Source organism: Chlorocebus sabaeus, chromosome 16 (assembly GCF_047675955.1).
Source record: "Chlorocebus sabaeus isolate Y175 chromosome 16, mChlSab1.0.hap1, whole genome shotgun sequence".
Classification (NCBI taxonomy): domain Eukaryota; kingdom Metazoa; phylum Chordata; class Mammalia; order Primates; family Cercopithecidae; genus Chlorocebus; species Chlorocebus sabaeus.
Genome location: NC_132919.1, coordinates 77,968,437 through 77,995,062, shown reverse-complemented (window position 1 = coordinate 77,995,062; position 26,626 = coordinate 77,968,437). Strand labels below are relative to the sequence as shown.

The window sequence follows — 26,626 nt, the reverse complement described above, 5'->3', positions numbered from 1 at the left end:
TAACTCCACCGGTGGGTGTCTGCATATTAGGGCATTTATCCCCTGCTCTGAGCATGTAATCAGGTATTCCCTTTGATCTTCTAATTTCAGTGTTCTTTGTTTATAGATGTATGTCTCCCCAAACAGAATGAGATTCAGAAATCTATATTACTCTTAGTAACATTCTGGCTGCTAGATGAGTAATTAATTTATGATTGTCAGTTCATTTTTAGTGGGTATATATATGTGATAGTTTATTTCTCTACCTTGTACATTACATTCTGCTGTAAAAAGTAATGGAGAGAAAAGTACTGCCTGCACTTGCTAGATTCCTAGGAATTCCTTGGACTGACTTCATGACCAGCTGCAGGAGGGAAAGGCACTTGGGGACAGGAGGAGGACGGAGTGACTTGAGGTGGGGAGCATCAGAATCTGGGGCTCAGCCAAAGGTGCTTGCTGGCACCGCTATGAGGGGCAACAGGCAAGGAGCATTCAGCAGACGCCGGGACCCTTCCTTTCTGGACAGAGGAGCAACACAGCTATCCCACGTACTGCTTACCTCCAGTTCAGGAGAAACCACAGCTGCGATTTCCTTTTCCCAGTTGTTCCTCATTTCTTTGGTTGACAATCTTGTGTCAACATTTAAAAACCCTACAAAAAACTCCAAATGTGTAGGTTACCCAAGGCACAAAGAACACAGCAGTCTGCGTATAATAAACACTAAATAAGTGTTTAATAGAAATAACATACTCATTTTGAGGTAAGAGATTTCTAAATTAAGTATTTTGAAATAGTTCCTGCTGTTACCACCAACTTCATGACCTTTTGAAGATAACGTCAATCTCTAAAAATTCCTCTACCCTACAGAATTGTAATCTTAGAACCATTTTGAAAAAAATTACTGAAAGAACAGAACTTAAGCCCCAAAACCCAGGGCGTGGTAACAGTGGCCGGGCCACCACCAGCCATCCCAGCTGCTGCCGCCCAAGCCCTGAGGCCGACCACACAGATGCGGAGTGCTGCGGAACCTCCGCCTGCTTCCAGGATTCTGTCGTCTCATCGGCGTGACTGTGGGTGCGCTCACCTCGCTGAAATCCCACCAGAATAAGAGGCTTAAAATAAAACCAGATTGTTCAAAATGGAAAATAAATAGGAAGGCCAGTTTCGGGCAAAGAAGTAGCTGAGGTGGGAGCAGATTTTCTTGTCATGCGGCAGGACTTCTTATTGCTATTATTGTTATTTTAAATTAATATTGTCCTCACAGTGGTAATTGTGATGTTTGCAGATTAGCAAAAGAAAATCACTTTTAATTCCACCACTCACAGATAACCATTTTACTAAGTTGTCTTATAGACCTCCTCTTTCTGTATGAATTTAAATTTTTAAAATAGAAAGTTAGCTCGGTGAATACGATATTTTATAGCTTTCTTTTTTTTACATAACTTAATAAATCAGCACACAACTGTGATGGTGATTGATTTTTTGACACACATGCTCTGTGTGGACAACACGTGCTTCCAGCGTGGCAGGGGAATGGCCTACGGGGCTGACTTCAGCACTGAAGACTCCCCATATATGCACACTGAACACTTGTGTGCAGACGCTCCCGAATACTGCAGGTCTTAGCCAGGCAGGGGTGAATGGAGAGAACAGAGCAGCTCCCTTCCAGCCTCTGGGCAAGCAAAGTGCTTCCTTTTTCCAGCTCCAGGCATCGCCTTCCCTAGATACGGTTTTCTCTGTGTGTTCTCTCATTCTCTCCAGCAACAGCACAGATAGAGCTCAGACTGGCTGCGTGTGGAGTGGCCCGCAAGAGAGCGAGCCTGCTTCTGCTGTCGTTGTGCTGTGTGATCCCCGCCCAGCCCCTGCCTCTGCCCCGCCCCTGCCCCGCCCCTGCCCCTTTCCTCACTTTTGCCAGAGAGCTGGTGCTGCTCTTGGAGAAGCCTGCGCAAGACAAGGTGGACCACACTGATGGTCTCGTCGGCACTGTGTCCCAGCATCTTGGTCAACTGCTCCAGGTCCTTCAGGATATGCTGCTGCAGAAAGCCTTTTGGATCCCTCACTGGAGGCTTAATGATGTTTATCAGAGCCTGTGGGGGCAACGGAACAGAGCGTTTAGCGGGATCTGGTTTGTAGAGAAGATGGTGAGCCTGTAGAGGCCATGGGGAGTGGAGCACCAGCATAGAGGCGGAAGGCAGTTTCTAAGATGAAAACTGCGGAGTGATCCACACGTGATTCAAACAGGTGAAAGGAAGGCTAGCAAGCAGAACAGCTGCTGGCTTTTCTGTTATTACAGTGAGATAAAGAATCCTCAGATTGTACTGTTGGCCATCTTGGTTATGCAGTGTGTTCTTTCTTCCCTAGAGCTACAATGAAAACACAGGTAAAATAATGAAGATGTCAGCCTCTCTACTCCCAGATGTGGACCAAAGACACACAGCGTTAATTTGACGTGGATTTTATATAATCTGGGGAGTAGTTCCCCCATATACCATCATGTGCCACAGGGGGAAACATGGAGATGTATAACCTGGATATTTCTTTGTAGACTAATGAGCTTCAAAATGCATAGATGGCCGCTAGGACTTGAGACAAAAGGACTCCCCGGGAAGAAGCGAAAGCAGGTTCTTCCTAGAGTAACTCAGCACATCATTTGGCAGCATCGGGTTATACCTGGGAACTCTGGGAAGCTCCCAGAAGCAGAGCCAAGTGAGTGAGTAGCCGGATGAGGATGAAGACCACTGGGGGCAGCCCTCGGTCACACGTCACCACGTCCCTCTGCTGCGGGTCGCCTAGCACATGGCCGGTCTGCGTTCTGTCTGTGCTGTTGCTGGAAAGAATGAGAGAACACAGGCTGAGGCTGGCCACTTCGGCAGGCTGCACATTCTCAGCACTCGGAGTGAGGCTCACAGCTGAGAAGAGAGTTATGTCAGAAGTACTTGCTGTTCCACTAAGCCTGGACCATGTTCCTAAGAGTCTCTCTCACGACAGACTGGCCTGTCCGACGGACCAGACCCCACTGCGTTCTCAGCGCCAAGTGGCTGCGCTTGTGTGGTATTGATGCTGATCCCCGGGCAGGGTGTTAGGATGCAGGCCTGGACCCGTCTTTTCCACTGAAGTCTTTGTCGGGAGAGGAGTGGTTGGGCTAAGAACAGCTAGAGTGTGGGAGGGCAGTCGGCATCCTATGGGTGTCCATATTGTTCTCATTTCCCCAAAGGAAAAACTAGGATCCAAAGTCCAGCAGACAGGAGATGCAGTGTGGCAGATACTTTCAATGGCAAAACTATTAGAGGTTGGAGGACACTGTGATAGTTTCTTAAGCTGTGACTGTAGGGAACAGTCAGAATGTGAAGCCCCCATGCAGGTCCCACTCACTCTCTGAAAGGAGCAGTTAGAACCACACTCATCCCAGCATGGGATTGTGAGATCGGATTTGTATCTGGATTCTGAAGTCTGGTATTTCATAAGACTATGTCTCTTTCATTTTTCTCAAAAAGTAAAAAATGGAGGAAGCTAAGATTGCTGGCAAGTGAGATGGCATCTGCTGAGACAGACGGATGCCCAGGTTTTGGTCCTGCAGACATAGATGTCCCCGTGAATTAGATCATCTGTTTATGTCATGCATATTTCTACAGAGGCTGCACCCAAGGCCCAAAAGGAAGACATCTGTATTCATATTAACAGGTATGAAAGTGTAGCCTGCTTTGCATTTCAGGGCCCAGGGAGCCAACAACAGATCAGAGGCCTCCCTGCTGTGTGACTGCTGGGACTTTGGCATTGCTATTCAGTATGACACAGGTCCATGTGTACTGGAGTAATTAGTACTATCTTGAGTATCACTTTATCAGCTGGAATAAAAACAGCCCAACGCCCCAGGGTTTGAGTACTTAGGAAATACAATCCTGACCCACATACCTGACCAGGTTAAAGCCGTCCTGAGGTCTGTGATTAATGCCTCCAATCGGCGCATGGCAGTCAATGCAGGTGCTCTGTTCCATCGGCTTGCCACACTATGGTGAAGACAGAGGGCACTCGGAACCACTTCTGGAGCAGTACCATTTTATGTACAAACGCCATCATGCAAATGAACACCTCCTTATCACTGGCGAACGTGAGCACCCTTAGATTGTCTGTTCCAGTGTGTGCTTGTTTCGGGTGGGTGGAGAGCCCATGGGGACAGGGTAGGTACTCACTAATGTTGCACATGGGCAAATTGGAACTTTTTTTTTTTTTTTTTTAATAAGTGGGACAATTTAAGCTTTATTCCCAGAGTGACACTTTATAGACAAATATATAAAATTCAACCTTCCTTTCTCATATTCAGCACTTTTTCTATTCCTCCATCTATCACACTAGCCTGTAGCACTTCATGATCTAATACCAAGAATGCTAGAATAGCTTACAAACTGACTTCCTTATATCCATTTAGACTTTTTCATATATTTATTTTTATGAGACAGAGCCTTGCTCTGTCCTCCAGGCTGGAGTGCAGTGGCACCATCACAGCTCACTACAGCCTTGACCTCCTCAGGCTCAAGCAGTCCCCCTGCCTTAGCCTCCCAAGTAGCCGGGACCACATGCATACATGCATGCACCACCATGCCCTGCTGATGCTTTGTGTTTTTTGTAGAGACAGGGTTTCAACGTGTTGCCCAGGCCGGTCTCAAACTCCTGGGCTCTAGCAATCCACCTGCCTCAGCCTCCCGAAGTGCTGGGATTACAGGTGTGACCTACCACACCTGGCTTGGACTTTTTTATTTAAAAAAGTCCAATCATATAATCTACTTCCAAAGGCTCATTTTTCAAAATCAGATATTGTGCTACTGTATACTGAGAGTCACAGCTGATAACACACCAAACCAGTCATAGAATTTCAGAGCTGGGATCATTCTTGGATAGAATCTCTTTCAGTCTCATTTCTTGGACAAGGAAGTGATTGAAGCTCAGAAAAGTGTATGTATCCGTTTTTCTCCCTCTGTGTCTCTTATATATGTTATTTAAATGACATGTATTAGGCTGGGCATAGTGGCTCATAATCCCAACACTTTGGGGGGCCGAGACAGGAGGATCGCTTGAGCCCAGGAGTCCAGTGTTTATTGTGAGCAATGATCATGTCACTGCACTCCCGCCTGGGCAAGAGAGCCAGACGCTGTCTCAACCACCTAACTAAACACCATGAACAACTACCACGTATCAGCTCAACCCACCAGCCTCTTGCTCTGCAAGTACAGATACCGTGTATGGAGGGCTCTGGGCTAGATGCTTGGGAATCCAGAGAGGAAGCATCAACAGTTCTTCCCCATGGCGCACAGTCTACACGTGGCTTTTTCCTTTGGCATCTGGACCACACCTCCTCTGAGGGCTAATAATGCAGCCTGTGGTCCAGGCAACACCTTGCCATTCTATCAAGAAAAGGCTCACTGACCCCATGCTGCAGTGGCTAGAAAGAATGGCTAGCAGCAGTTCCCAACCAGTAGCAATTTTCTTTCCCAGGGGACCTTTGTCAATATCTGGTTTTAGCTGTCACACTGGGAGGAGGGGGTGCTCCTGGCATCCAGGGACTCAAGGTCAGGCATACTGCCAGACAGCCCGCAGTGCACAGGACAGCTGGCACCACACAGCCATGTCCACAGTGCTGAAGCTGAGAAGCCCAGGGCTAGAAACCCTTAGTGCCGTTGATGTTGCTCTGCTCAGAGCACCCTGGGCAGTCCTCGGTGAGCCTGTGCTCTCCTGGAAGGCTGAGAGCCTCACTCTCCTCACCCATGATCCCCTTCCTCCAACCCAGGAGTGCACGCCAGCCCTCAAACCCTATCTTAAATACCAAGACTCACCTCTCCCACGGAGCAAGGATGGCCGTTGGGACAAGCTGTGAAGAGAACAGGACACACACTGGCCGATGAAGTTTCACCGAATGACCCACATTGAAAAGGGAAAGCTAACTCTACCCTCTGGCCCTGACCAAAATATGAGAATGAGTGTCCAGAGCACCCCACACTAAGTTGTTAAGTTATATGACACCTGCCTGAAGCTTAATATATGTATGTTGTCAGTGAAAAATGTCTGAGTCTAATTTTATGAAGTAAAAAGCAATTAGAATATAGGCCACACCAGCGGTACTTTTGGAGGCGAGGTGGACAGGATTCTAGACCTTTCTATTCTCTTTGGTTTTTTTTTTTTGTCATGAGCATATTTTATAACAACTTTAAAAACTAGTTTTAAAATATTTACTCAGGCAACAGCAAAATTTACATGTCATGGGTTATATGAGTCAGTCTCCCAGTTCTATATTTCATATATTTCAGAAGAGCTATCTTTGTGTCAAAAACTTTGTTTTGTGATGGGCCTTTGAATGTGTCTCTGATGTGGTTCCCAGTCCTCCCTACTCCCAAAATGGCCTATTCCAGAAAACAAAAGTGCATCACAGAGCGCCTTTTGCACACAACAGAGAAATGAAATGGTTTGGATCATGTAGCCGGCAGAGTGCCAGCTCCTTCAAGCCACTCATCTTCTGCAGATGCCACGGGTAGAATGCAGGTGGGTTTGAACCCTGAGTCACAAACCACATGGACCCCAAGTCGAACCCACTGCTTCACAGCATCTGGACACCCTTTGAAGCTGAGAGGAGTGTGGGGTCATCCAGACCCCAACACTTACTGTACCAGTGGACTCCCTCCAGACCCTTCCACCTCCGAGCTTGAGCCAGCAAGTCTTCAGGCATGGTTGGAAGAAAAGCATGCTGAAAAACAAGAAAACAGAGATAGCTCTAGATAAGTGAGCTTGTCGCCTGGGTGCTGCTGCTCAGCAGGAGGCCTGGAGGAAGAAAGGGAACTCTGCTTTCCTTCTACTGGACTTCTGAAGCGATCTGTGAAGAAAACAGAACAGCTCCCTGTGAAATAATGAAGGGCAAGGCAAGTCTGTCACTATCTTGTGTGCTCAAGAATCAAGTGACACAAAGGCAGAGAAGTGAGGAGATAAAGATGCTCAAGGGTTCCCACGGCTGCAGCTCAGTCTCTACAGTGACAAGCTCTGGGGGGTGTTCCGGTGAAGGCTGATGGAATTGTGGCCTACTCTTACCGCCATGTTGGCTGGGGAGAAGGCCAGATTCTTTAGGGGTTCCAAGACTTTATTCTGTCCACACAGAAGGACGGCGGCAGCATGAATGGCCATTTCTGTCACTGTTCCCTGAAGGTGGTTGTCACTGGGGCCCGCCCTCAACAATGGCAGAGAATTGTCCACGAGTGATGTTGCAAAATGGCTGATCTCAGGAGGTGAAAGGATCTTGCATTCGCCAATGAATTTGCTCACAGCTTCACATTGCTGACAGGAAAAAAAACTTAACATTAAGATATATCAAAGAATATTGTGTGAACTGCTCTTAGGCATACACTGACACCAAATATACATCAAATATCGAGGTAAATATGGAGAAATCACCACCATTTGAGGGGGAAATTTTTCAGAGAAGAGAATTGTACAAACACAGCATCCACATATGTAAGCATTAATTTTGACATTCTATTTTGTTTTACATTATCTTTTGTTCTTGGCTTTAGTTTTCATTATAATTCTACAAGCTTTGGGTTAAACAGAAAATAGTTCCTCCACATAACAAGGTTGAAAGTCTCTATCCTAGATAAAAAATTATGGCATGATTTGTGTTGATAAGTTTCATTCTATTGAATAAAGTCCCTCCAAACACTGAGACTTTGAACACAGCCCTGCAGGCGGTTACTCACCTCTGGCGTGGGGTGGAGGCTTGCATTGTGGGATCTGTACAAAATAGCCACCTCTCTGAACAGTGTTAACAGGAAGTAGGCTGACTGCTGGCTTTGGCGGGTCTTGCAGGCCTGCAAAATCAAGGGTATCAAGTGAGAATTTAAAAGCTCAACAGATTTTTTTTTTTTTGAGATGGAGTCTTGCTCTGTCACCCAGGCTGGAGTGCAGTGGCACGATCTCAGCTCACTGCAACCTCTGCCTCTCGGGTTCAAGCGATTCTCCTAACTCAGTCTCCCGAGTAGCTGGGACTACAGGCGCCCACCACCATGCCCAGCAAATTTTTTTTTCTTTTCTTTTAGTAGAGATGGGGTTTCACCATGTTTGCCAGGCTGGTCTGAAACTCCTGATCTTGTGATCTGCCTGCCTTGGCTTCCCAAAGTGCTGGGATTATAGGATTGAGACCCGCCCCCACCGCCCCCACCGCCCCAGCCCGCCAGATCTACCTAAGGGCCAGAGGCCCGCAAAGTTTGCATGTGAAAAGAAAAGTGTCTCAGCCCTCAACCTACTCCTTGGGGAAGGCGCCTTTTCAACCCACCCACCGGGTAAGGAGCCTGTTCAACCCACCCCTTGGGGAAAGAGCCTCTTCCAGGCCTGGACACCTGGGGTCATGCCCCACATAGGCCATCTTCTGGCAAGCAACTTTTGGGCTACAAAGTTCCTGAAATACTCTCAGATTAAACTCAATGCATATTTAGCAGCCAGCTTAATGACAGAAGCAACGGAATCACCATCTGTTCTTCTGACTCCTTCACTGGTCTTAGAAACTTCTCCTGAGCAGAAAGAGGATTTTCTATTTCCTCTTTTCCTGGCACAGGGACTCAAAAAGGAAGCAAGACCAGACCAACTTAAAGGTTAGATTCTAAAAACATCTTTGTATTTTTTAACTTCCTACACTACACCAACATATGTATTTTTATTAAACACACAAGCATATCTGAACTATGAATACATATAGATATGAATTTGCTATTAATAGCTGTGTCAGCATCTTTGTTTTCCAGCAGGGTCTCAAAGGAAGTAATGGACATAAATCAAAAGACGCTGCTGATGGCCTTGGCAGATCAGCAAGACACAGCAAATCTGTCAATCCAGCTCAGCTGCCGTAGCTGTCCTGTTGCAGCCACTGGTTCACGCACACTGGACAGGTGCACCCTGGAGGCCGTGGGCACATGACTTCCAATACAGTGTCACATGATGGGCCGCGTCAGTGGTCCACCACCCTGCATCATTTGACATAAACCAGGGAACACGCAGGCCCCAAGGGATGCCACCTGGTATCAGAGAGAAGCCACGGGCCCACCCTACCTTCAGAGCAGTCTCAATGCCCAGCGGCTTGCACTCGAGGACAGCTTTGGCCACAGCATCACGGAGAGCCTTGTATTCATCGCCATACACCAGGTACCTATCCATCTGGCCTGGGTGGTCCTTCTGCAGCCCCAGGAATATAGGGGTTAGTTGGGGGTGAACGATGGGAGGAATGTTTTGCAAAGAACCGTATTAATGGGTGCAGGAACCTGGTGATCGATCATTCGAGGTTTAAAGGCAGCCGAGCTGGGATTCCCCGACCTGGCCTGAGGCAGGAGTCTGGTGCTGTCTTTGCAGGGAGCTTCCTCTGCAGTAGAGGAAGAGGCGCGAGTGCAGGGAACGCCTGCCAATGGCAGTGCTACCTGGGGAGGTGCTTGCTGCTTCCATTCATGGCATCGCACCTCACACCTGAGGCCGGGTGGCTCAAGTCATGTCAACTGTAAACCCCAGGTGGTCAAACAATGCCGGGGTTCTTAGTACCATTTTTGTATCCCCAGGACAATAAGAATTTGTTAATTTCTGGGCATCTGGAAAGGATCACTGAGAGGCTTTGAAGCCTTTTTGGGACAGAGCCTCACTCTGTCACCCAGGCTGGAGTACAGTGGTGCAGTCTCAGCTCACTGCAACCTCTGCCTCCCAGATTCAAGCAATTATCCTGCCTCAGCCTCCCAAGTAGCTGGGATTACAAGCACCCACCACCACATCCAGCTAATTTTTTTTTTTTTTTAAAGTAGAGACGAAGTTTCACCATGTTGGCCAGGCTGGTCTTGACGAACTCTTGACCTCAAGTGGTCTGCCCACCTCGGCCTCCCAAAGTGCTGGAATTTCAGGTGTGAGCCACTGCGCCCAGCCTAGCCTTGAAGCCTCTTATGTGATTATATTCCTAGTTCTTGCTCTTGCCTGTCTCTTGCCTGCCAGAGGTAAAAAGGTCGCACCTTGCAAGCTGAACTACATTTAATTTGCTGAAAGCAAAGGCCACAAAAATGTTCTACTTTCCTTGAAATTCAATGAGAAGTGATGCCTAAGAAGCTCTGAGGTGAGTGCCCTTACCTTGGCCCTACAGCAGGTGGTGTAACATGATCATAAGCTGGGGCAAATCAGCTAAAGCACAGACACAAAGGACTAGACAGACAAGCGCAGGTTTCTTTCCTGGCTCTGGGGATGCTGAGGGCAGGTGGAACGCAGAAGCAGTGGCACCATCCCTGGGTGTGAGGGTGGGGTGTGGGGGTGTGTTGGTGGGTGGTGTGAGGGTGGGGTGGTGTGTGGGTTTGGGGTGTATGGGGCTCTGGGGGTACATGTTTGTGGGCTGCCGGGCCCCACTTCTCACCTGCTGCTCAATGACTTCCTTGGGGAACACCCACTGGCACGGATGGCCGGGCTTGGAGAGGCCCTGCACGAACTCCATCCCCCGCTGGCTGCTGAGCTTCCGCACCAGGTACACCCGGTGCCAGTCGTTTTCCACCCGGGTACAGAAGTGCTTGACTTGCTGCAGGTAGCACTGCTTCTCCTCGGCCATCCCTGAGAGGCCAACAAGAAAGTGGGTGAGCAGCTGGTGACTTAGGGCATTTATTGTAGGACACAAGGCCAATCAGAGGACACAGGATACCCACAGGCATTCACAGAAACACGTCCAGAGGAGAGGGGACGTGGAAAAGCCCAGTCATAGTCTATTCTAAGAACTAGTTTCCCATACTTCCTGAATTTCTAAATGACGGAGTCTTTAAACCCAAAGTAAAGCAAGGCAGAGAAGACTTGCCTGGGCCTCCCTCAGGCTGCGAGAGGAAATCTGAAGCTCTGTCCAGGCAGAGGCGGATCCGGGCCACCTCTTGCAGGTATTCAACTGAGGCCTCATTGGCCGGCTCTCGGCCACGTCTTACTGGAGAATACGTGTTAAGGAAACGACCTTCCTCTCTTAGGTGGTTCAGTTCATCATTTCTGGAGCAAGCACTGGTCTTCTCACGTATTGAATCCTGAGGAACAAGCAACAAGAAAGAAAAGGATATTATTCTTTTCAACATGGATGCCCCAGGCTTCTACAGTTGCCAGTGTGACTATGGAAAATTAAGGAAAGAAGGATAAAGAATGTTGTTGTAGGTTTCAGTGTAAATTTCTTGACTCATGGAAACCTAATATCCCTTTTTATTTTAAGGGCAAGAAGGAGGGGAAAAGTGAGGGGAAAAATTTTTTTCCTCACAGGAAAATAATTATATAATCTAATTTATGTACATTGTAAAAATTTTGGATATAAAAATATGAAAATAATAAAAAAAATCCATAATGTCCCCACTCAGTGATAACCACTGTTAACTTTGGTGGTATATTCTCCTAGACTTCTGTTTTATATGTATATGCACATAAATGCCAATATATACATTGCTGAAGGCAGAAGCAGTGTCTTGGAAACCTTTCTTCTTTTCTGCAAGTAACAGAGCATTTGTTAATTATACTGACTAAAATTATATTCTGTAAATTTTAAACCATGTGGTTCAGTTTCCAAAAGAAATTCAGGGAAGAGAGAGTTCGCTTACCTCCAGGCAGTTGATGAAGAGCATGTACAGTTCAGTTTTATCTTCAATTATGAATGCTTTCTTTTTTAACAGGGTCAAGTAATCCTGAATATAATCTTTTACATCATCGAAGCTGCAGAAAGAGAAATATTATTCCTGGCTCTCTCAGATCTGCAGACACACCGTACTAAAAAAAAGAGCATCTGTCTATCACTCATCTGTCCTGTGTGTGTATAAACATACATACATGTATGTAGTTTCTAAGATTTTATGGAAAACCTTTTAGCATAATACTGGAGGAGTATAAAACTCACATTTTAGACCAGCTGTCCTCAAACTTTGGTTTCAGGACCCTTTTATAGTCTTAAAAATTGAGAACCTCAAAGAGCTTTTATGTGAGTTATATTATCAATATGTATGATAGGAATTATGAGACATTAAAAACAAAAGGTTTCAAAAATATACATTCATTTAAAATAACAGTAAAGCTGTTACATGTTAAGTAACATTTAACATATTTTCCAAAACATGAATCAGTGAGAAGAGTGGCTTGGTCTTCCATTCCTGCACTGGCCCTGAGGCCTGGCTCCTGGAAGTCAGCGGCCTGCCTGCCCTGCTTCTGCTCCCCCTCGCTGCGCCATATCGGAGAATGTGAGGAAAATCTGTCCTCATACACTCGGAATAGTGAGGAACATTTTAATAGTTTTTGCGGATCATTGTGGATATTATTCCTTAATGCTGTGCCAACAGTGATAAATGGTCATGTCTAAAGGTTAATTGCAATGTGGAGCCTAAAACTGTATCAATGCATTTTTCAGTCAATTATGTTAAAAAGTCTGCCCATACTTTAAATAGAATTTTTTCTTTTTTGACCCACAGATTTCGTGACATCAAGCATTGGTCATTTGGAAAATACTGGTTCACTGGGCTGTGCAAGTCTTGTAAAGGTTGACACATTTTTATTCTGCGTTTAAAAAAAAAATCCATATTCATTAATATCACCACAAATTGCCCCAAAATATCTTTAAGTATTTGAAAGCTCACAGGCTCATAGTGAAGAATACAGGCTTTTCAGAATTTCAATTTCAGCTTAAAAGCTTGAATGTTATCATCACCAACCAACATTGTCAGTTGTTTGGCTGAGGCCGGCTCGCTTTGCTGATTTCCAGGAGAGGCCTACCCAGCCCTGGACACCGGCATCGTGTGCGGCCTTCCTCCCGGCACGAGTGGCGGTCCATGAACACAGCAGCCGGCTGATAACTCAGGGCTTGTCGTGAGCGAGTTTCTGCGAGGCAACTGTCTACTCCAGTGTGTAGTGGGAGTGTTTTCTGTGTGCTTCCCATTTCCACAAAACATTAAGAAATCAAATCCTCAAGAGTCAAGATTTAGTAAAACTAATGAAACTGGCATGAAGAAGAAACCACGTGTGCATGGCGGTGAAGAAAACAATGCCTGCAGCTGCTGCGTCTTCACGTGAGGGGCCAGCAGTTTCACTTGTCACCGCTTTTGTAAGATCATAAGTATCAACATGTTTTTTAAAAAGGGCAAATTTATCTTAGTAATCTAATTTTTAAAATAGTTTTAACCTCAGAGACCCACCTCACACCCAAGGGTCCATACCAACACTTTGAGAACTGCAATATTAGATCAATACAAGTACCACAGGTGATACTATTCTTGGATGTCAACATCCTTTCACAAGGAAATAGAGCCCATGGTCAGGGGAATAGAAACTTAGAAGACATCTAGGACATTCAGGGTGAGCAGGATTCTAAGCTACCATCTGAAAAATCAGAAAGCTGGACCACTGTGGAAACAGGCTCAGCCCACAGATTCTGCCCTCTTGAGTTCTGTGTCCTTCACACCACCATGGTCCCTTCACGGCACTGTTGGCTTCTTGCTAGATGTGTGCTTGTGGGAATACTAAACTCATGTGCCTACATGTGACAGTGTCAGAATACACAGCCAGTACAAGTAACCAGGTCGTGTCTCACTGAAAAAGCTCCCCAAGATCATGTACTACCTACTAGCCATGACAAGAAGACTTGGTAACAAAGAGAACGCCGCAATGAAGAGAAAAAGCCAGGGCTTTCTAGAAGCAAGTCTCCATGTTGTTCCTACCTGTACTTCAAAAGCAGTTTCAGTATCACTGAGCGGATGACAGGAGTCTTATCCACAACATCATTGAATGGAGAGAGAGATTTTGTGTGTTCACGGCGTCCTTAAACCAGAAAGAGAAAGGCAGCTCGCTGCATGAGGCATGCAGAGGTGAGATGCAGAAGTGAGCTGCTAGGTTTACAGGAACAAAGCAACCTACTCTGGGGAGCGTCTCTTAAGAGCTCCTTTTGGACGAAGAGGAGAGAGAGCAGGCTCTCAATCACTTCCTTCTCAGGCGGAGCGTTGTCCTTGAAGCACATGGTGGACACCAGGTCTACGAAGAAGCTGTTGCACATCTGCCGGAAGCAGGCATGCTTTTCAATGACTTCCCTTAGAACACGAGAAAGAGAAGACAGGTGGATGGTGTTTCCCAAATGCCTCCTTACAGAAGGACTTGAGATTTCACAGCATTTCACTTTTTTTTTTTTTTTTTTGAGATGGAGTTTCACTCGTTGCCCAGGCTGGAGTGCAGTGGTGTGATCTCGGCTCACTGCAACCTCCACCTCCCAGGTTCAAGTGATTCTCCTGCCTTAGCCTCCCAAGTAGCTGGGATCACAGGCACGCACTACCACACCTGATTAATTTTGTATTTTTAGTAGAGATGGGTTTCACCATGTTGGCCAGGCTGGTTTTGAACTCTTGACCTCAGGTGCTCCACATGCCTCGGCCTCCCAGAGTGTTGAGATTACAGGCGTGAGCCACCACGCCTGGCCAGCATTTCACTTTTAAATTGAAAGATTCAAGTCACTCCTCTCACCCATTAGAGCTAGTCTTCAACATTTCAACAGATGATATTTAGATGCATCCCTTTCTAGAAACACTTTGATCATTTGGACCAGCCAACAGTACCCTTCAATATCGCAAAGTATGTCAACCCATCCACTGGGCTTGCCTGGTGCTCCACTTTTAGGAGGCCTGAGAAGGGAGGGAAGGGGAAGGAAAGAAAACCAACCACTCACAGAGCAGGGCTGAGGCCTGCTGAGTCCAGAGAGCTAGAGCTGCTTTTAACCACCTCCAAAAAGTTAGACAAGGAGTGGGTTGGTTCTCAGGTCAGTAACTGTGAATGATACTGATGCATTAAGACCAGTGGTGTCGGCCAGGTGTGGTGGCTCATGCCTGTAATCCCACCACTTTGGGAGGCCAAGGCGGGTCGATCACCTGAGGTCAGGAGTTCGAGACCAGCCTGACCAACATGGTGAAACCCCATCTCTACTAAAAATACAAAAATTAGCTGGGCATGGTGGTGCATGCCTGTAATCCCAGCTACTTGGGAGGCTGAGGCAGGAGAATTGCCTGAACCCAGGAGGTAAAGGTAGCAGTGAGCCGAGATCATGCCACTGCACTCCAGCCTGGGCAAGAGAGTGAGACTCTTTAGAGAGAAATTCCTTGGGCCTCTGGTGGGGACCTTTGTTATGACTTTCTGGCTTAGTTCCTCTGTATTTGCTGTTTCTCAAATCTATATGTATATATCTTGGGGAAGAATAATCTTGAGATACTAGATATTTATGAAAGTACATACAGTGGCATCTCTTTTGATAGTTCTCTGAGGTCAGGTTTTCTACCAAATGAAGGTTAATAGAGTTTATATTTCTGAATATTGTGTTTGCCAAAAAAGGAAAATAAAAAAGGATGCTTTCTTGAAAGAAGGGGTGTTTTACCTGTGCCCTTGGGAAACAGTTGGAGAGAATTTGTCTGGCAAGTCGGTTAAACAGTAAGGGCACATCATCTGCCCTGGGGCAAGCCAGGCCCTGAGGCAGCGCAGGCAGTACACGTGGTCACAGGGCAGACAGACGGGGTCCTGTGCGTCTCCCAGGCAGATGGGGCACGGCTGGACCCCAAACCTAGAATCCAAGAAGGGCAGTCAGTTCTGAAGCAAACTGGCCAGAAGAAGTGAAAACCACGAAAGGTTCAGAATTCTCGCCTTCACGGATCCAAACCTAAGGTCTCACCTGCTGAGGGTCTTGCTGGCTCTCTCCTTGCATTCACAGAGGGTGCTCATCACGGCCTCAAAAGGCCTGTGCGTCTTGACGTCGGAGTTCTCTCGAAGACACTGAAGAAAGGCGGTGACAGGAGTCATTAGCAGTGGGGAGGGCTGAGGGCAGCCAGGGGCCGGGTCAGGCAACAGAGGGAACACCACATTCTGAGTCAGGGCTGTGCCGCATGCGTGTGAGGTGCAAGGCCTTTGTGAGTCTGTGTTTAGCACTTGAACTCTGAATGCCCTTTTTGTGATTATGCTGCTTGTCAGGGAACTACATTTTCAAGTTACGATTTTCCCTCTTTTTCTTTTAAGGTCTCCTCCCCTCCCACTATTAAGAGATTTCATACTCTAAGTAATAATAATGACCATCTGTATACCGCCCACCAAGCTTTAAGAAATCTCAGCATTTTTGGAATATTTGCTTTAGATCATTTTGTAAACATTTTTAATTTTTTTAAATTTTCTTTCAGCCTCCCAAGCTGCTGGGATAATTTTTTTTTTAGAGAAACAAAACATTATACATAATTACAATTTCACATCCCTCCCTCCCTCTCCAGAGGTAACTACATTTCTAGATTTCTACTGTTAGGATAACTGTAAGCATGTCTTAACATGGGGCTGATTGTTATTTTGAATGTTTTAAAACTTGGTATCAATGATACCACACTGTACTGAGGCTTCTGAAACTCATTCTCTTCATGATACGTTAGGTCCAGATCACTCCTGTACGCACGGATGAAGATACCAGTTACCTGTCTGCTGGTTAATGGGCATTTAGATTTTTTCCAATTCCTGACAGTCCTGTATTCAACATTCTTGCATATGTCTGAGAGCAAATGAGTTTCTCTAGGATATAGTTGGAAGTGGAAACACTGTTTTTTAGGCAATATACATCTTCAAAGGCAATACACATCATCACTGTACAAGACAGTTTAATGGCTGTGCTTACGGAATTTGATGGGCAAGCATGATGTTGGTATAGACATCTTAATATTATGTCTACCTTGGGCATTGTGAGCTCAAGGAAAGTACCTTTCTGTTCCAAGTTTGACAAGGGTATTTCTTTCTAAATAATTTTATCAAATGCTTTCTCTCTACATTTTGAAATGATCATTTAGAGTTTATCTTTTAATTTATACAACTGATAACATTTACAGATTTTTTTCTTTATTTTAAGCCATCCTTGAATTCCTGACTTGGAAGTGATGTGTGTATTTTCAATATCCTAATAACTTTGTCAGTCAACAACCCAATTCAAAAATGGGCAAAGGACTTGAATGGACATTTCTCCAGAGAAGACAGCAAATGCCCAACAAGCATATGAAGGATGCTCACCATAACTAGTCATTAGGGAAATGCAAGTAAAAACCACAATGAGTTATCACTGTGGCCATTATGAAAAAAATCAGATAGTAACAGGTGTTGGCCACGATGTGGAGAAATTCAGACCCTGGTGCATGGCTGGTGGGGATGTAAGATACTGCAGTCACTGTGGAAAATAATACAGTGCTTCTTCATAAAGTTAAACAGTTATCAGATGATCCAGGAATTCCTCTTCAAGGTATATGTCCAAAAGAACTGAAAGCCAGGCATGCCTGCAGTCCCACCCATGCCATCCTGCAGCAGTTCCATCAACAACTTCCTGCCCGGCTGAGGGAGCCAGCCTCACGGTGAAGGGCAGGGCTTTCCCCCAAGCCTCTTGTTTCAAATGGTCCCAAGGGGCTGCCCGCCCTTCAGCTGGGGCTGGGGAGGGATACAAGTCAGGCTTCCAGCATGAAAACTAATGAGGTAAGGTCTTTGGCTTTGGTTACTTGCACAGAGATCTGACTGGAAGGAAATAAACCAGAAACCTAGTAAGTTTCTGAGGCCATTTTGTCACCAAAAAAACCTCTCCATGGTCCTAACCTCCTAAATCCTGTGAGGTGTGCGCAGGCAGGGGTCAGCTCCTTTACCTTCGGGTTTATGGGCACCTGGCCCTTAGGACCCACGTTGGACCTGGCTGAAAGCCCTGTGCATCTCCCAGAGGTCCGGGACGTGATGAGGAGACTTGGAGAGGCTGCATGCTGTGTGGGTGTGGGGAAAGGGCAGCACGGGGGGCACCGGCTGTGTCCTGTGACCCTCTCTCCACCTTTTCCTTTATCAAAGGAACTCCAGGTTCCACCTGGCACATGACCACGCCACGAAAAACTCCTCAGCTTCTTACAGCTCAGTAAGGCCGAGTGCCCAAGTTGAGGATCATGAGACACGAGCTGGGGTGGTGTGTGCGTGTCTGGGGTTGGGCTCTTAAGGAAAACGGCCTGTCCTCCACCTCCCCTGCTTTTTGTCCCACAGGCTGTGACGCCAGGCCACAGGGTGGAAGCTGAACGTTAGGGACAAGACAGAAGGAGCTTGGGCACCTGACTCTGTGCCAGCCTCCGGGAGCTGGTACCGTAGCCTTGGGCTGCTCACACCCGTCCTGGGTGGGAAATCAGCTGACACTGTCTCAGTCGCTGATGTTCTGATAGGTCAGAGTCGACACATCCAGCATCTGTACTGGCCTCCTTTTAGTACACCTTCCTGTGCTCCAAACATTGTACAGCCAGCACTGCCTCTTCCAGACCCCCTGGCAGTGAGGGCTCTGGATGCGCTCACATGAAGGTCACGGGTGCGGGTGAGGCAGAGACAGAGGCAGAGGCCGTGTTTGGCTGAGTGGCTGTTGGTGCTGGACACCACTGCATGGCCACAGAGGTGCATCACTGTAGGGTCACAGGCTTTTTTCTGCAGGAGACCAGCCCACATTAGCTTTATGAAGGGCATGGTGGTTTCCCGTTCCTTGGTTCTGTTGACAGCACTGTTTTGAAGACCCCAACCCCAGTGGCGTTCTCTGACATCCTTGTCTCCATGACTGTGACAATGGTAACAGCTCCCACAGGCGGCCGGGTAGTGGTCTGTTCTGGGATCACTCCGAAGGCCAGGTTATCCCTCCCAAAGGTTTCACCAGCATGTTCCCTGTGTCAGCCCCTTTCTGCACACAGTTCCTGGAATTGCTTCTAAATGACACACTCTGACTTAGCAATCAGCAGAGGGTAAATAATTAAACAATTAAACATGGAAAATATAATGGCTTAGTGATGAAATCACCTTCCTTTGCACATCTAGACAAAACGGTCAGAGCCAAAAGAGCGTCTCCCAGCTGCGGGTCAGTGTCAGCGCTGTTCTTCCTTCTGGAAAAGGGTGGATCTGTGCGTGTGCTGAGGCCAGCCCAGGTACTCACCTTGTCTAGTAAGAAGACGTGCTCGGTCACCAGCCTGCATAACTCAGGGACCCGGCTCTCGGTTCCTAGGAGCACATGCTCCACAAAGAGTGCGGTGGAGAAAATCCGACTCCACTGGGCTCTGTCAAAAGAGGGCGTCACTCACTCAGCTCCCACCAAGGAACCCAAAAGTAAAACGAGGAGTGAGACGGGAGAAGAGATGAGGACCCGGGGTCCAGGCCCGGTGGCTAGGATTACAAGCAAGCCCTGTGTGACACACTTACTGGCCCGCCCCCAGCTCATGCCCTCAGACGCTCAGCTGGGACTCGGTGTCCCACTCGATGCCTCTGCACGGGGTACTGCCACAGCCTGCTCACTGCACGGTCCTGCGCCTGCCAAGTCCCACCTCGCCTTGACAGCCCCTCACAGGAACTGTCTCCTTAGGGAAGTGGACTCTGGCCCTGAGGGCCTGTCCTGCTCCGTGCGTCTCCCTGCGCTGGCTGTCCTTTCTATGACAGCATTCCTCACACGGTGTCACAGTATCCCACCTGTCTTTCTACGGCCTCAGTACACAGTGAGCTCCCTGAATGCACAGCTGCCTCTTGTGTCTCCAGCAGCCTAATGGGATGCCTGGCACTCACTAAGGGTTCAGCAGACGTGAAGTGAGTGAGGACAGAGCCCCTCCCATGGCTGGAGCACCTGCCAGTCTTTCTCACGGACGTGCCTGGCACTTGGCAGGCTCCTGGTGAGCACGTGCCAGATGAAGCAGTGTGTGAGGGCTCCTGGGTCTCACCTGACTTCCCTGATGACAGCCTGGGCCAGGCTCCCACTGCCTTGCATGTGCCCATCGGAGCAGATGAGCTCCAGTGGCATAGAAAGATTCTTCACCAACTGTAGCCACGCCTGGGGACTGGGTTTCAGGGTGTCTCTCGTCAGCATCTCCGTGCAGGCCATCGCGGCAAATGCGTCCAGGGTCTGGGGAGACAGACGGCAGGGCGTGGCTGAGCGTTGCCCTTCCCACCAGCCCACCAGAGGCCCTGGCTGTTAGCTGCGTGTATACTTGTGTCCCAGGCTTGCATTGGAATCTTTCATTGTCTAGGATGTGGGAAGCATCAGCGAGATGTGTTCTTAACATCTCCGAATTAAGCTGAGGTATGTGCCTTGTGAAGAAATCTCCCACTAGGAACACAGCCCCCAAAGCTCTCCATTCCGAGTGGAGTTGGAAGCACCCCGCGGCTAGCTCAGGGCAGGCGGAGGAGGGCCATACCATCTCACATCCAGCCAGCTCATGGTTCCGAGGGGCTTCCATCAGGCTGTGGAGAACCTGAGGGTAGATGGTCAGGATCCTGGAGAAGTTCTGCAGCCGGCTTCTGAAACGCTGGTAGGCAAGGTGCACCCACGGTAAGGAAACCTCTTCCTCGGGCACTTCTGACGCTGCTTTCAGTTCCCTAATGCAGGACCACAGAGCCATCTGCAGAAACTGGGATTCAAAAAAGCTTTTAGAATATATTTTTAAATTACAAAAATGGTATGTTTTCCCCATGCAAAATCAGAACTATTGGAAAACCATAAAAGAGGATATTAGAAACCATGCATGCTATTCTGTCTCGTTTGCTTCTGTCCAATTCTCTATCTGCCTCTCCTCTCACGTTAAAGTCACTGTGTCTTCTGGGCTTTTTGCCACTGAACATGACATCATGAACTTCCTCTATGACTGAGTATACTTGTATACTTGAAAAACATGGTTTTAACAGCAGCTCAATAACCCATCCTATGGCCATACTTTAATTTGCCCATCCTGTATTTCTGGACAATTAAATTATTTTTAGAAGCAAAGCTGAAAAGGACATCCCTGTAACCAAATATTTGTCCACGTCTCCAGGAGTTTCCTCAGGACAGAGTCAGCAGTTCAGATCAGATGAGGTTCTCAACTGCTCTGCCAGGCAGCCCTGCAGGGCGCCCGCTGTGCACACCACGGTCAGCCGCGTGGCCTGGCCGTTTCTTTGCAGCACTGGCCAGCAGCTGTCCTTTTTTAAAAAGAGCTTTGCAAAATGAACACATAAACATGATATCTAAAAACTGTTGTGTTGATTTGCTATTATTAGTAAGGCTAAGCAATTTTTCAGATGTTTCCTGGATGTTGATATGCTTAATGATATGATAAAATTGCTGTTTTATAACGTTTACTCATTTTTTAAAACTTAGGGTATTTTCTTATTGATTCGTAAGAATATTAACCTGTAGTCATATTGGCTGTAAGGATGTTCTTCAATTATCACTTTCCTTTTTTATGTACTGAAGTTTAAAATTTTTAGGTAGTCAAAAGTATGACTTTCTATTGAATTTCACTTATTTGTTCTTACCCTGTAGAGTTAATTACATATTTACCTTAATTTTTTCAAGAGAAATTTAACATTTAAAAAGAAGATATGTCAGGGAAATTGGAGGTCTTCTCGTGTTCCCGGAGAGCTCTGTGTTTTAGGAGTCCCTGGGTGGTGGGCTAAGGGTGCAACACTGAATATTGAGAGGAGACTGGACGGCCCCTTCACCCACCAGCACCCTTCGCAGACCATGTTCTGTTCCCAGACTTCACAGCACCAGCTCCAGGCCGCTGAAGAAACGTCCTGTGTCTGCATCCAGGCCCCATCGTGCAAGCTCTACACCTGACCCTTAGCCAGTATCTAAACATCTACCTCTAACTCCTCCTCCGTTGCCACATGCATGGTCAAGAGAATGAAGTCCTTCGAGTAACACTGAAGAAGTTCCTGCTGCGGCTCTCCATGGAGCTGGGCGAGAAACCTGCCCAGAGGAGTCTGCTGAAAGATGTCCACGAACTTCTTTGGCAGTCCTGCAGAGAGGAAACCAAGGAGTGGCCTGGAGTGCGTCTAAGTCATGACACTCCCCTGCCTCCAGGTTGCTCTGGAGTGAAGGGGAATAGGGGACGCCTTGTCGAATGGGAGCTCGTAGACAAAGGGGCACCAACTGCCTGATTTTGTAGGGAACTGAAGGAATAGTCTTCCTAACTGTCTAGACATTTAGGATATTTTTCTTTTTCTTTTTTTTTTGGAGATGGAGTCTCACTCTGTTGCCCAGGCTGGAGTGCAGTAGGTAGCATGATCTCGGCTCACTGCAACCTCCGCCTTCCAGGTTCAAGTGATTCTCCTGCCTCAGCCTACCAAGTAGCTGGGATTACAGGTGCGCACCACCACACCCAGCTAAATTTTTGTATTTTTAGTAGAGGCGGTGTTTCGCCATGTTGGTCAGGCTGGTCTCGAACTCCTGACCTCAGGTGATCCGCCAGCCTTGGCCTCCCAAAGTATTGTGAACCACTGCGTCTGGCCTAGGATATTTTCCCAGTGGAATAAAATAAGAGAAAGTGGAAGCCGTGTCAAATTCAAGTCAGAAACAGCCAAAGAGAAAAACCTGAGATAAGACTGAGTTGTATGTTGCATGGTGCTAGGTCACAGCATGTTTTAGAACTCCCAGGTCCAAGTAAATCAGGAACGAGTGGGCTGCTCTTCAGGGGCTGGGGTCACAGACCATGCAAGCTGGAAAGATCTGGCTTCTAGTGGGCGGGGTGCGGCCCCTAATTCGCATGCTGTCATAGAAAAGCAGGGTCAGTGGGGTATTGTCCTGAGAAAAGAATATGCTCATGAGGAGAGAGACTGCTTTGAGTTTGTTCAGAAAAAGTGGCAGAATGGTAACCTAGAAAAAAGGCCACCTTGAGTCTTCCAAGTGGTCGATAAGTAAACATGGAAGAGATTATTGCATGTATGAAAGACGGCTTTTGCAAAAGTGTTGCGTTGTCCTTGGTTTTTCTGGACTATGGCACGCCCTCTGGCATCTGGCAGCAGAGTCCAGCACGGTGTCTGGGCTGTGATTCCTGATGGGGCAGCTAGGAGTAGGGGATACTCCAGGCGCTCGTGCCTTCTGAGAACACCTCCCCTGGGGGCATCTCCTGAGTCCAGTGCCCCAATCTGAGAAGGCCCAGAATGGGAGTGACCAGCTGGTAGAGGTGACTGTCCTCCTGTTGCCAGAACACACCCCATTTCACCATATACCTGGCCATCATGGCACTAAAAACCATTTCATAGGCTCCCGCTGCCATAGGACCGAAGGGTTCTGGTCCTGCCGGGGCCTCTCACTCCTTCAACAGAAACTTTAAAATGACACAGTGACATAAATTGGATGCTACTGTACAAACAAAGTGTGAAAACTAAAATCTCCAAAATTCACCTTGCGATGGTAGCCACCCATCTGCTTTTCACTGTCAGGCAATCCCTTTGTGATTCCCCTGTGCTGAATCTGACCTGTCTTGAGGTAGCCTCACCTTCTGCGTCTGTGATGTACTGAGCCTGGACCCACAGCTCCTCCAGATAGTCCTTGATTCTCCAGCTGAAAGGTACGTTGTTGGAAGCGTTCTCGGAAAGGTTCATGTAGTTCTGCACCATGATGTAGGCCATCTCACCTTTATGTCTGCAGTAAGGCGAGTGACGGTACAAAGAGGGTTTGTGAGACGTCACTCAAAACACAAGACAAGACCCGCCACTGATGCCAGCTCCTCTCAGGCCTCAAAAACAAGGGGGCCAACAGGCCAGGCCGACAGCGCTGATCTATTTCACAGTCCAGGGTTTCTGTTAGGACAGATCTAGGGAACTAGCTTATGCAATCTTTGTTTTACAGGCAAAACAAAAACAAACCAAGGCTGGCAGGGGTCAAGTGTGTTGCCCAAAATCTCCAGCAGAACCAAGTCTTCTGGTTCCTGAGCCTGTCTGTCTTTGATAACTTGTAACACAGAGCACAACTTGTTAGACAGTCTTTGTTTCATGAACACAGCAGCGCCTTGTCTTTTAAATAAGTGTTTCCACTGGAATTCAAATTCCATTTCTTTCTCTCTTTCTCTCTTTTCTTTCTCTCTCCCTCCTTCTCCCGTTTTTTTTTTTTTTTTTTTTTTTGAGATAGGGTCTCACTCTGTCACCCAGGCTGGAGTGCAGTGAGCGGTGTGATCATATCTCACCTCAAACTCCTGGGCTCAAGCAATCCTCCCGCCTCAGCTTCTACAGTAGCTAGGACTACAGGTGCGCACCACATTATGCCTAATTTTTAAATTTTTTGTAGTGACGGGGTCTCACTATGTTGCCCAAGCTGGTCTTGAACCCCTGGGCTCAAGCAACTTTCCTGCCTCAGCCTACTAAATTGCTGGGGTTATAGGCATGAGTCACTGAGCCTGGGCACGTTTATTTCTATATTCTTTATTAATCTGTATCCAGAATTGAAGCCCCTGAAAGCTGAAGTGGAAGCTGTTGGGAGCTGAGCCTCAGCCCCAGAGCATCAGACCTGGGGAGGGGGGTGGGGGCTGTGCAGCTCCACCAGGGAATGAGGGACGGGGGAGGGAGCACAGATCACAGGGGGAAGCAGCACAGATCGCGGGGCTGTTCTAAGCGCAGCTTCTCCGTGCCATACCACACTGGGTCTGGCTAGAACCAGTGCTCTGAAAGCAGGGAAATGAGGAGGGTGGAGATAAAAATGTCTTGGAGCTTCATAAACTAACTATTCTTTTTTTTTTTTGAGACAGAGTCTTGCTCTGTCACCAGGCTGGAGTGCAGTGGCGCAATCTCAGCTCACTGCAACCTCCGCCTCCCAGGTTCAAGTGATTCTCCTGCCTCAGCCTCTCAAATAGCTGGGACTACAGGCACGCACCACCACGCCCACCTAATTTTTGTATTTTTAGTAGAGACCGGGTTTCACCATGTTGGCCAGGATGGTCTCGATCTCTTGACCTTGTGACCAACCTGCCCCGGCCTCCCAAAGTGCCGGGATTACAGGCGTGGGCCACCATGCCCGGCCAAACTTCCTATTGTTACTGCAGAAAGCGCCCACATCAACGTTGCTCTGAAGTTGAGGGCTGCGTTTCACCCAGCACTTGGGAGAGCATATTAGGGTCCTGCTGTGTTCTGATAGTTTCTCTCCCCAGGGAAAGAAAGCCTTCCACTCACCTTGCATTATTCATCACAAGAGGAATGTTCAGAAGCTTCATGTCACTGAAAATAAACATCCAAAGGTCTCTTGCCCAGGGCGGAGTATCTGGCCTGGTCAGTAGCTCGAGGTTGCCGTCTCTGTCGATGAACGATATCATGCTCGCCAGCAGAGGGGTGGCAGCACCTTGGACCCGCTTCCAGAGGGTGTGCCTGCAGCACAGGAGAGAGACTGGCCACCACGGCTCAGAGGAACCACAATGGCGGTCGGCCATCTTTTGACATTGTGTTCCTTCTTGAGCGTGAACAAAACAACTAGTCTACTAATTACCACACTACAGCGATGGCAGGAACTTGACCTTTTCATCATTTTTAAGTCCTAGAAAACAGACTCATAAAAATGTCTAAGATGAGAGGCAGAACTGGAATGGAACTTAATTCTACATCTAATCAACTGTCATTAGGTGACTGGAAGGGTGAAGTAGTGTTTGATTTTTATTTTTAAAACATATATGTGAGACAGGGTCTCACTCTGTCACCCAGACTGCAGTGCAGTGGCACAATCATAGATCGTTGTAACCTTGAATACCAGGGCTCAAACGATCCTCCCACCTCAGCCGTGCAAGTAGACAGGGCCACCACCTCCAGCTAATTTTTAATTTTATTTTTTTGTTGGGATGGGGTCTCACTATGTTGCCCTGGCTGGCTGGTCTGAAACTCCTGGCCCAAGTAATCCTCCCATCTCAGCCTTCCAAAGTATTGGGATTATAGGTGTGAGCCACCGCACCTATCTGCTTTATTTTTTGCAAAGCTGCATAATTTTTGTATGTAACTATTTTTCAGAACAAGTCATCGAGGTTCTCTAAATAAATAAAATTATGACAATCCATTTGGAAAAAATAAATATTTTACAAATCTGATGTGGATAGACTATAATACAGATGAAGAGACCAAAATAAATTTGTCCCGGATCAAACTAAACAAGGCGGCACATGTTTATCTGGAATTAAGTATTTGTTCCTGTTGATATTTTTGTACACTAGATCTGGGTGTCTGATAGACAGGTGGATGGATAGATGGGCTGATGGACTGACGGGTGGATGGACAGGCAGGCGGATGGATGGATGAATGCACAGACAGGCAGACAGAAAGATAATTGGTTAACTACAAGACATTTTGTTGTTATATATATTTTGTTGTATATATTTACATGTAACAATAAAAACTCTATTTCAAAATTCTTGTGTAAAGGATAAGAATTAAAAGGTGGCCGGGCGCGGTGGCTCACATCTAATCCCAGCACGCTGGGAGACTAAGGTGGGCGGATCACCTGAGGTCAGGAGTTCGAGACCAGCCTGGCCAACATGGTGAAATCCCACCTCTACTAAAAATACAAAAATTACAGGCATGGTGGCAGGTGCCTGTAATCCCAGCTACTCAGGAGGCTGAGGCAGCAGAATCACTTGAACCCGGGAGGCAGAAGTTGCAGTGAGCCAAGATCGTGACACTGCACTCCAGCCTGAGAGACAAGAGTGAGACTCCATCTCAAAAAAACAAAAGACAAAAACCACAAGGTAATTAATGTTGGGGGAAAATCAAAGCCTCTCTTTTGAAGAGAATAAAAAGAAATACTTATATTTTTAAAATATATAGTACACAGGATCCTGGCAAGAATTTTAAAATGTCTACTGGGAAAACAAAGCATCCCAGTGACCAGAAG

The 26,626-nt window shown here is 47.2% G+C and overlaps 1 protein-coding gene and 1 long non-coding RNA gene across 10 annotated transcripts in view; one reads left to right on the top strand and one right to left on the bottom strand.

The window, feature by feature from the left end:
• RNF213 (ring finger protein 213) overlaps positions 1-26,626 on the bottom strand; it is a 131,509-nt gene that overhangs the window by 10,154 nt on the left and 94,729 nt on the right. For all 4 annotated transcript variants that reach the window (XM_073005470.1, XM_073005469.1, XM_073005473.1 and 1 more), the window contains 22 exons: positions 24,928-25,119; positions 23,262-23,407; positions 21,625-21,779; positions 20,199-20,411; positions 19,725-19,906; positions 18,953-19,073; positions 15,671-15,771; positions 15,380-15,562; positions 13,882-14,051; positions 13,686-13,785; positions 11,586-11,697; positions 10,814-11,027; positions 10,385-10,575; positions 9,058-9,180; positions 7,713-7,823; positions 7,051-7,293; positions 6,631-6,712; positions 5,808-5,842; positions 3,892-3,986; positions 2,650-2,806; positions 1,886-2,066; positions 539-630 (listed from right to left, as the gene is read on the bottom strand). In XM_073005470.1, coding sequence (XP_072861571.1) covers positions 539-630; positions 1,886-2,066; positions 2,650-2,806; positions 3,892-3,986; positions 5,808-5,842; positions 6,631-6,712; positions 7,051-7,293; positions 7,713-7,823; positions 9,058-9,180; positions 10,385-10,575; positions 10,814-11,027; positions 11,586-11,697; positions 13,686-13,785; positions 13,882-14,051; positions 15,380-15,562; positions 15,671-15,771; positions 18,953-19,073; positions 19,725-19,906; positions 20,199-20,411; positions 21,625-21,779; positions 23,262-23,407; positions 24,928-25,119 — 3,199 coding nt within the window. The remainder of the gene's footprint in view (positions 1-538; positions 631-1,885; positions 2,067-2,649; positions 2,807-3,891; positions 3,987-5,807; positions 5,843-6,630; positions 6,713-7,050; positions 7,294-7,712; positions 7,824-9,057; positions 9,181-10,384; positions 10,576-10,813; positions 11,028-11,585; positions 11,698-13,685; positions 13,786-13,881; positions 14,052-15,379; positions 15,563-15,670; positions 15,772-18,952; positions 19,074-19,724; positions 19,907-20,198; positions 20,412-21,624; positions 21,780-23,261; positions 23,408-24,927; positions 25,120-26,626) is intronic.
• LOC103243696 (uncharacterized) lies at positions 9,042-12,995 on the top strand. 6 transcript variants are annotated; one of them, XR_012088943.1, is made up of 6 exons: positions 9,042-9,150; positions 9,976-10,093; positions 10,633-11,147; positions 11,658-11,813; positions 12,102-12,248; positions 12,444-12,995. It is a non-coding gene; the product is annotated as an uncharacterized lncRNA (long non-coding RNA). The 6 variants fall into 6 exon arrangements; XR_012088944.1 differs by lacking the exon at positions 12,102-12,248 and having other exon boundaries at positions 11,658-11,791; XR_012088941.1 differs by lacking the exon at positions 12,102-12,248.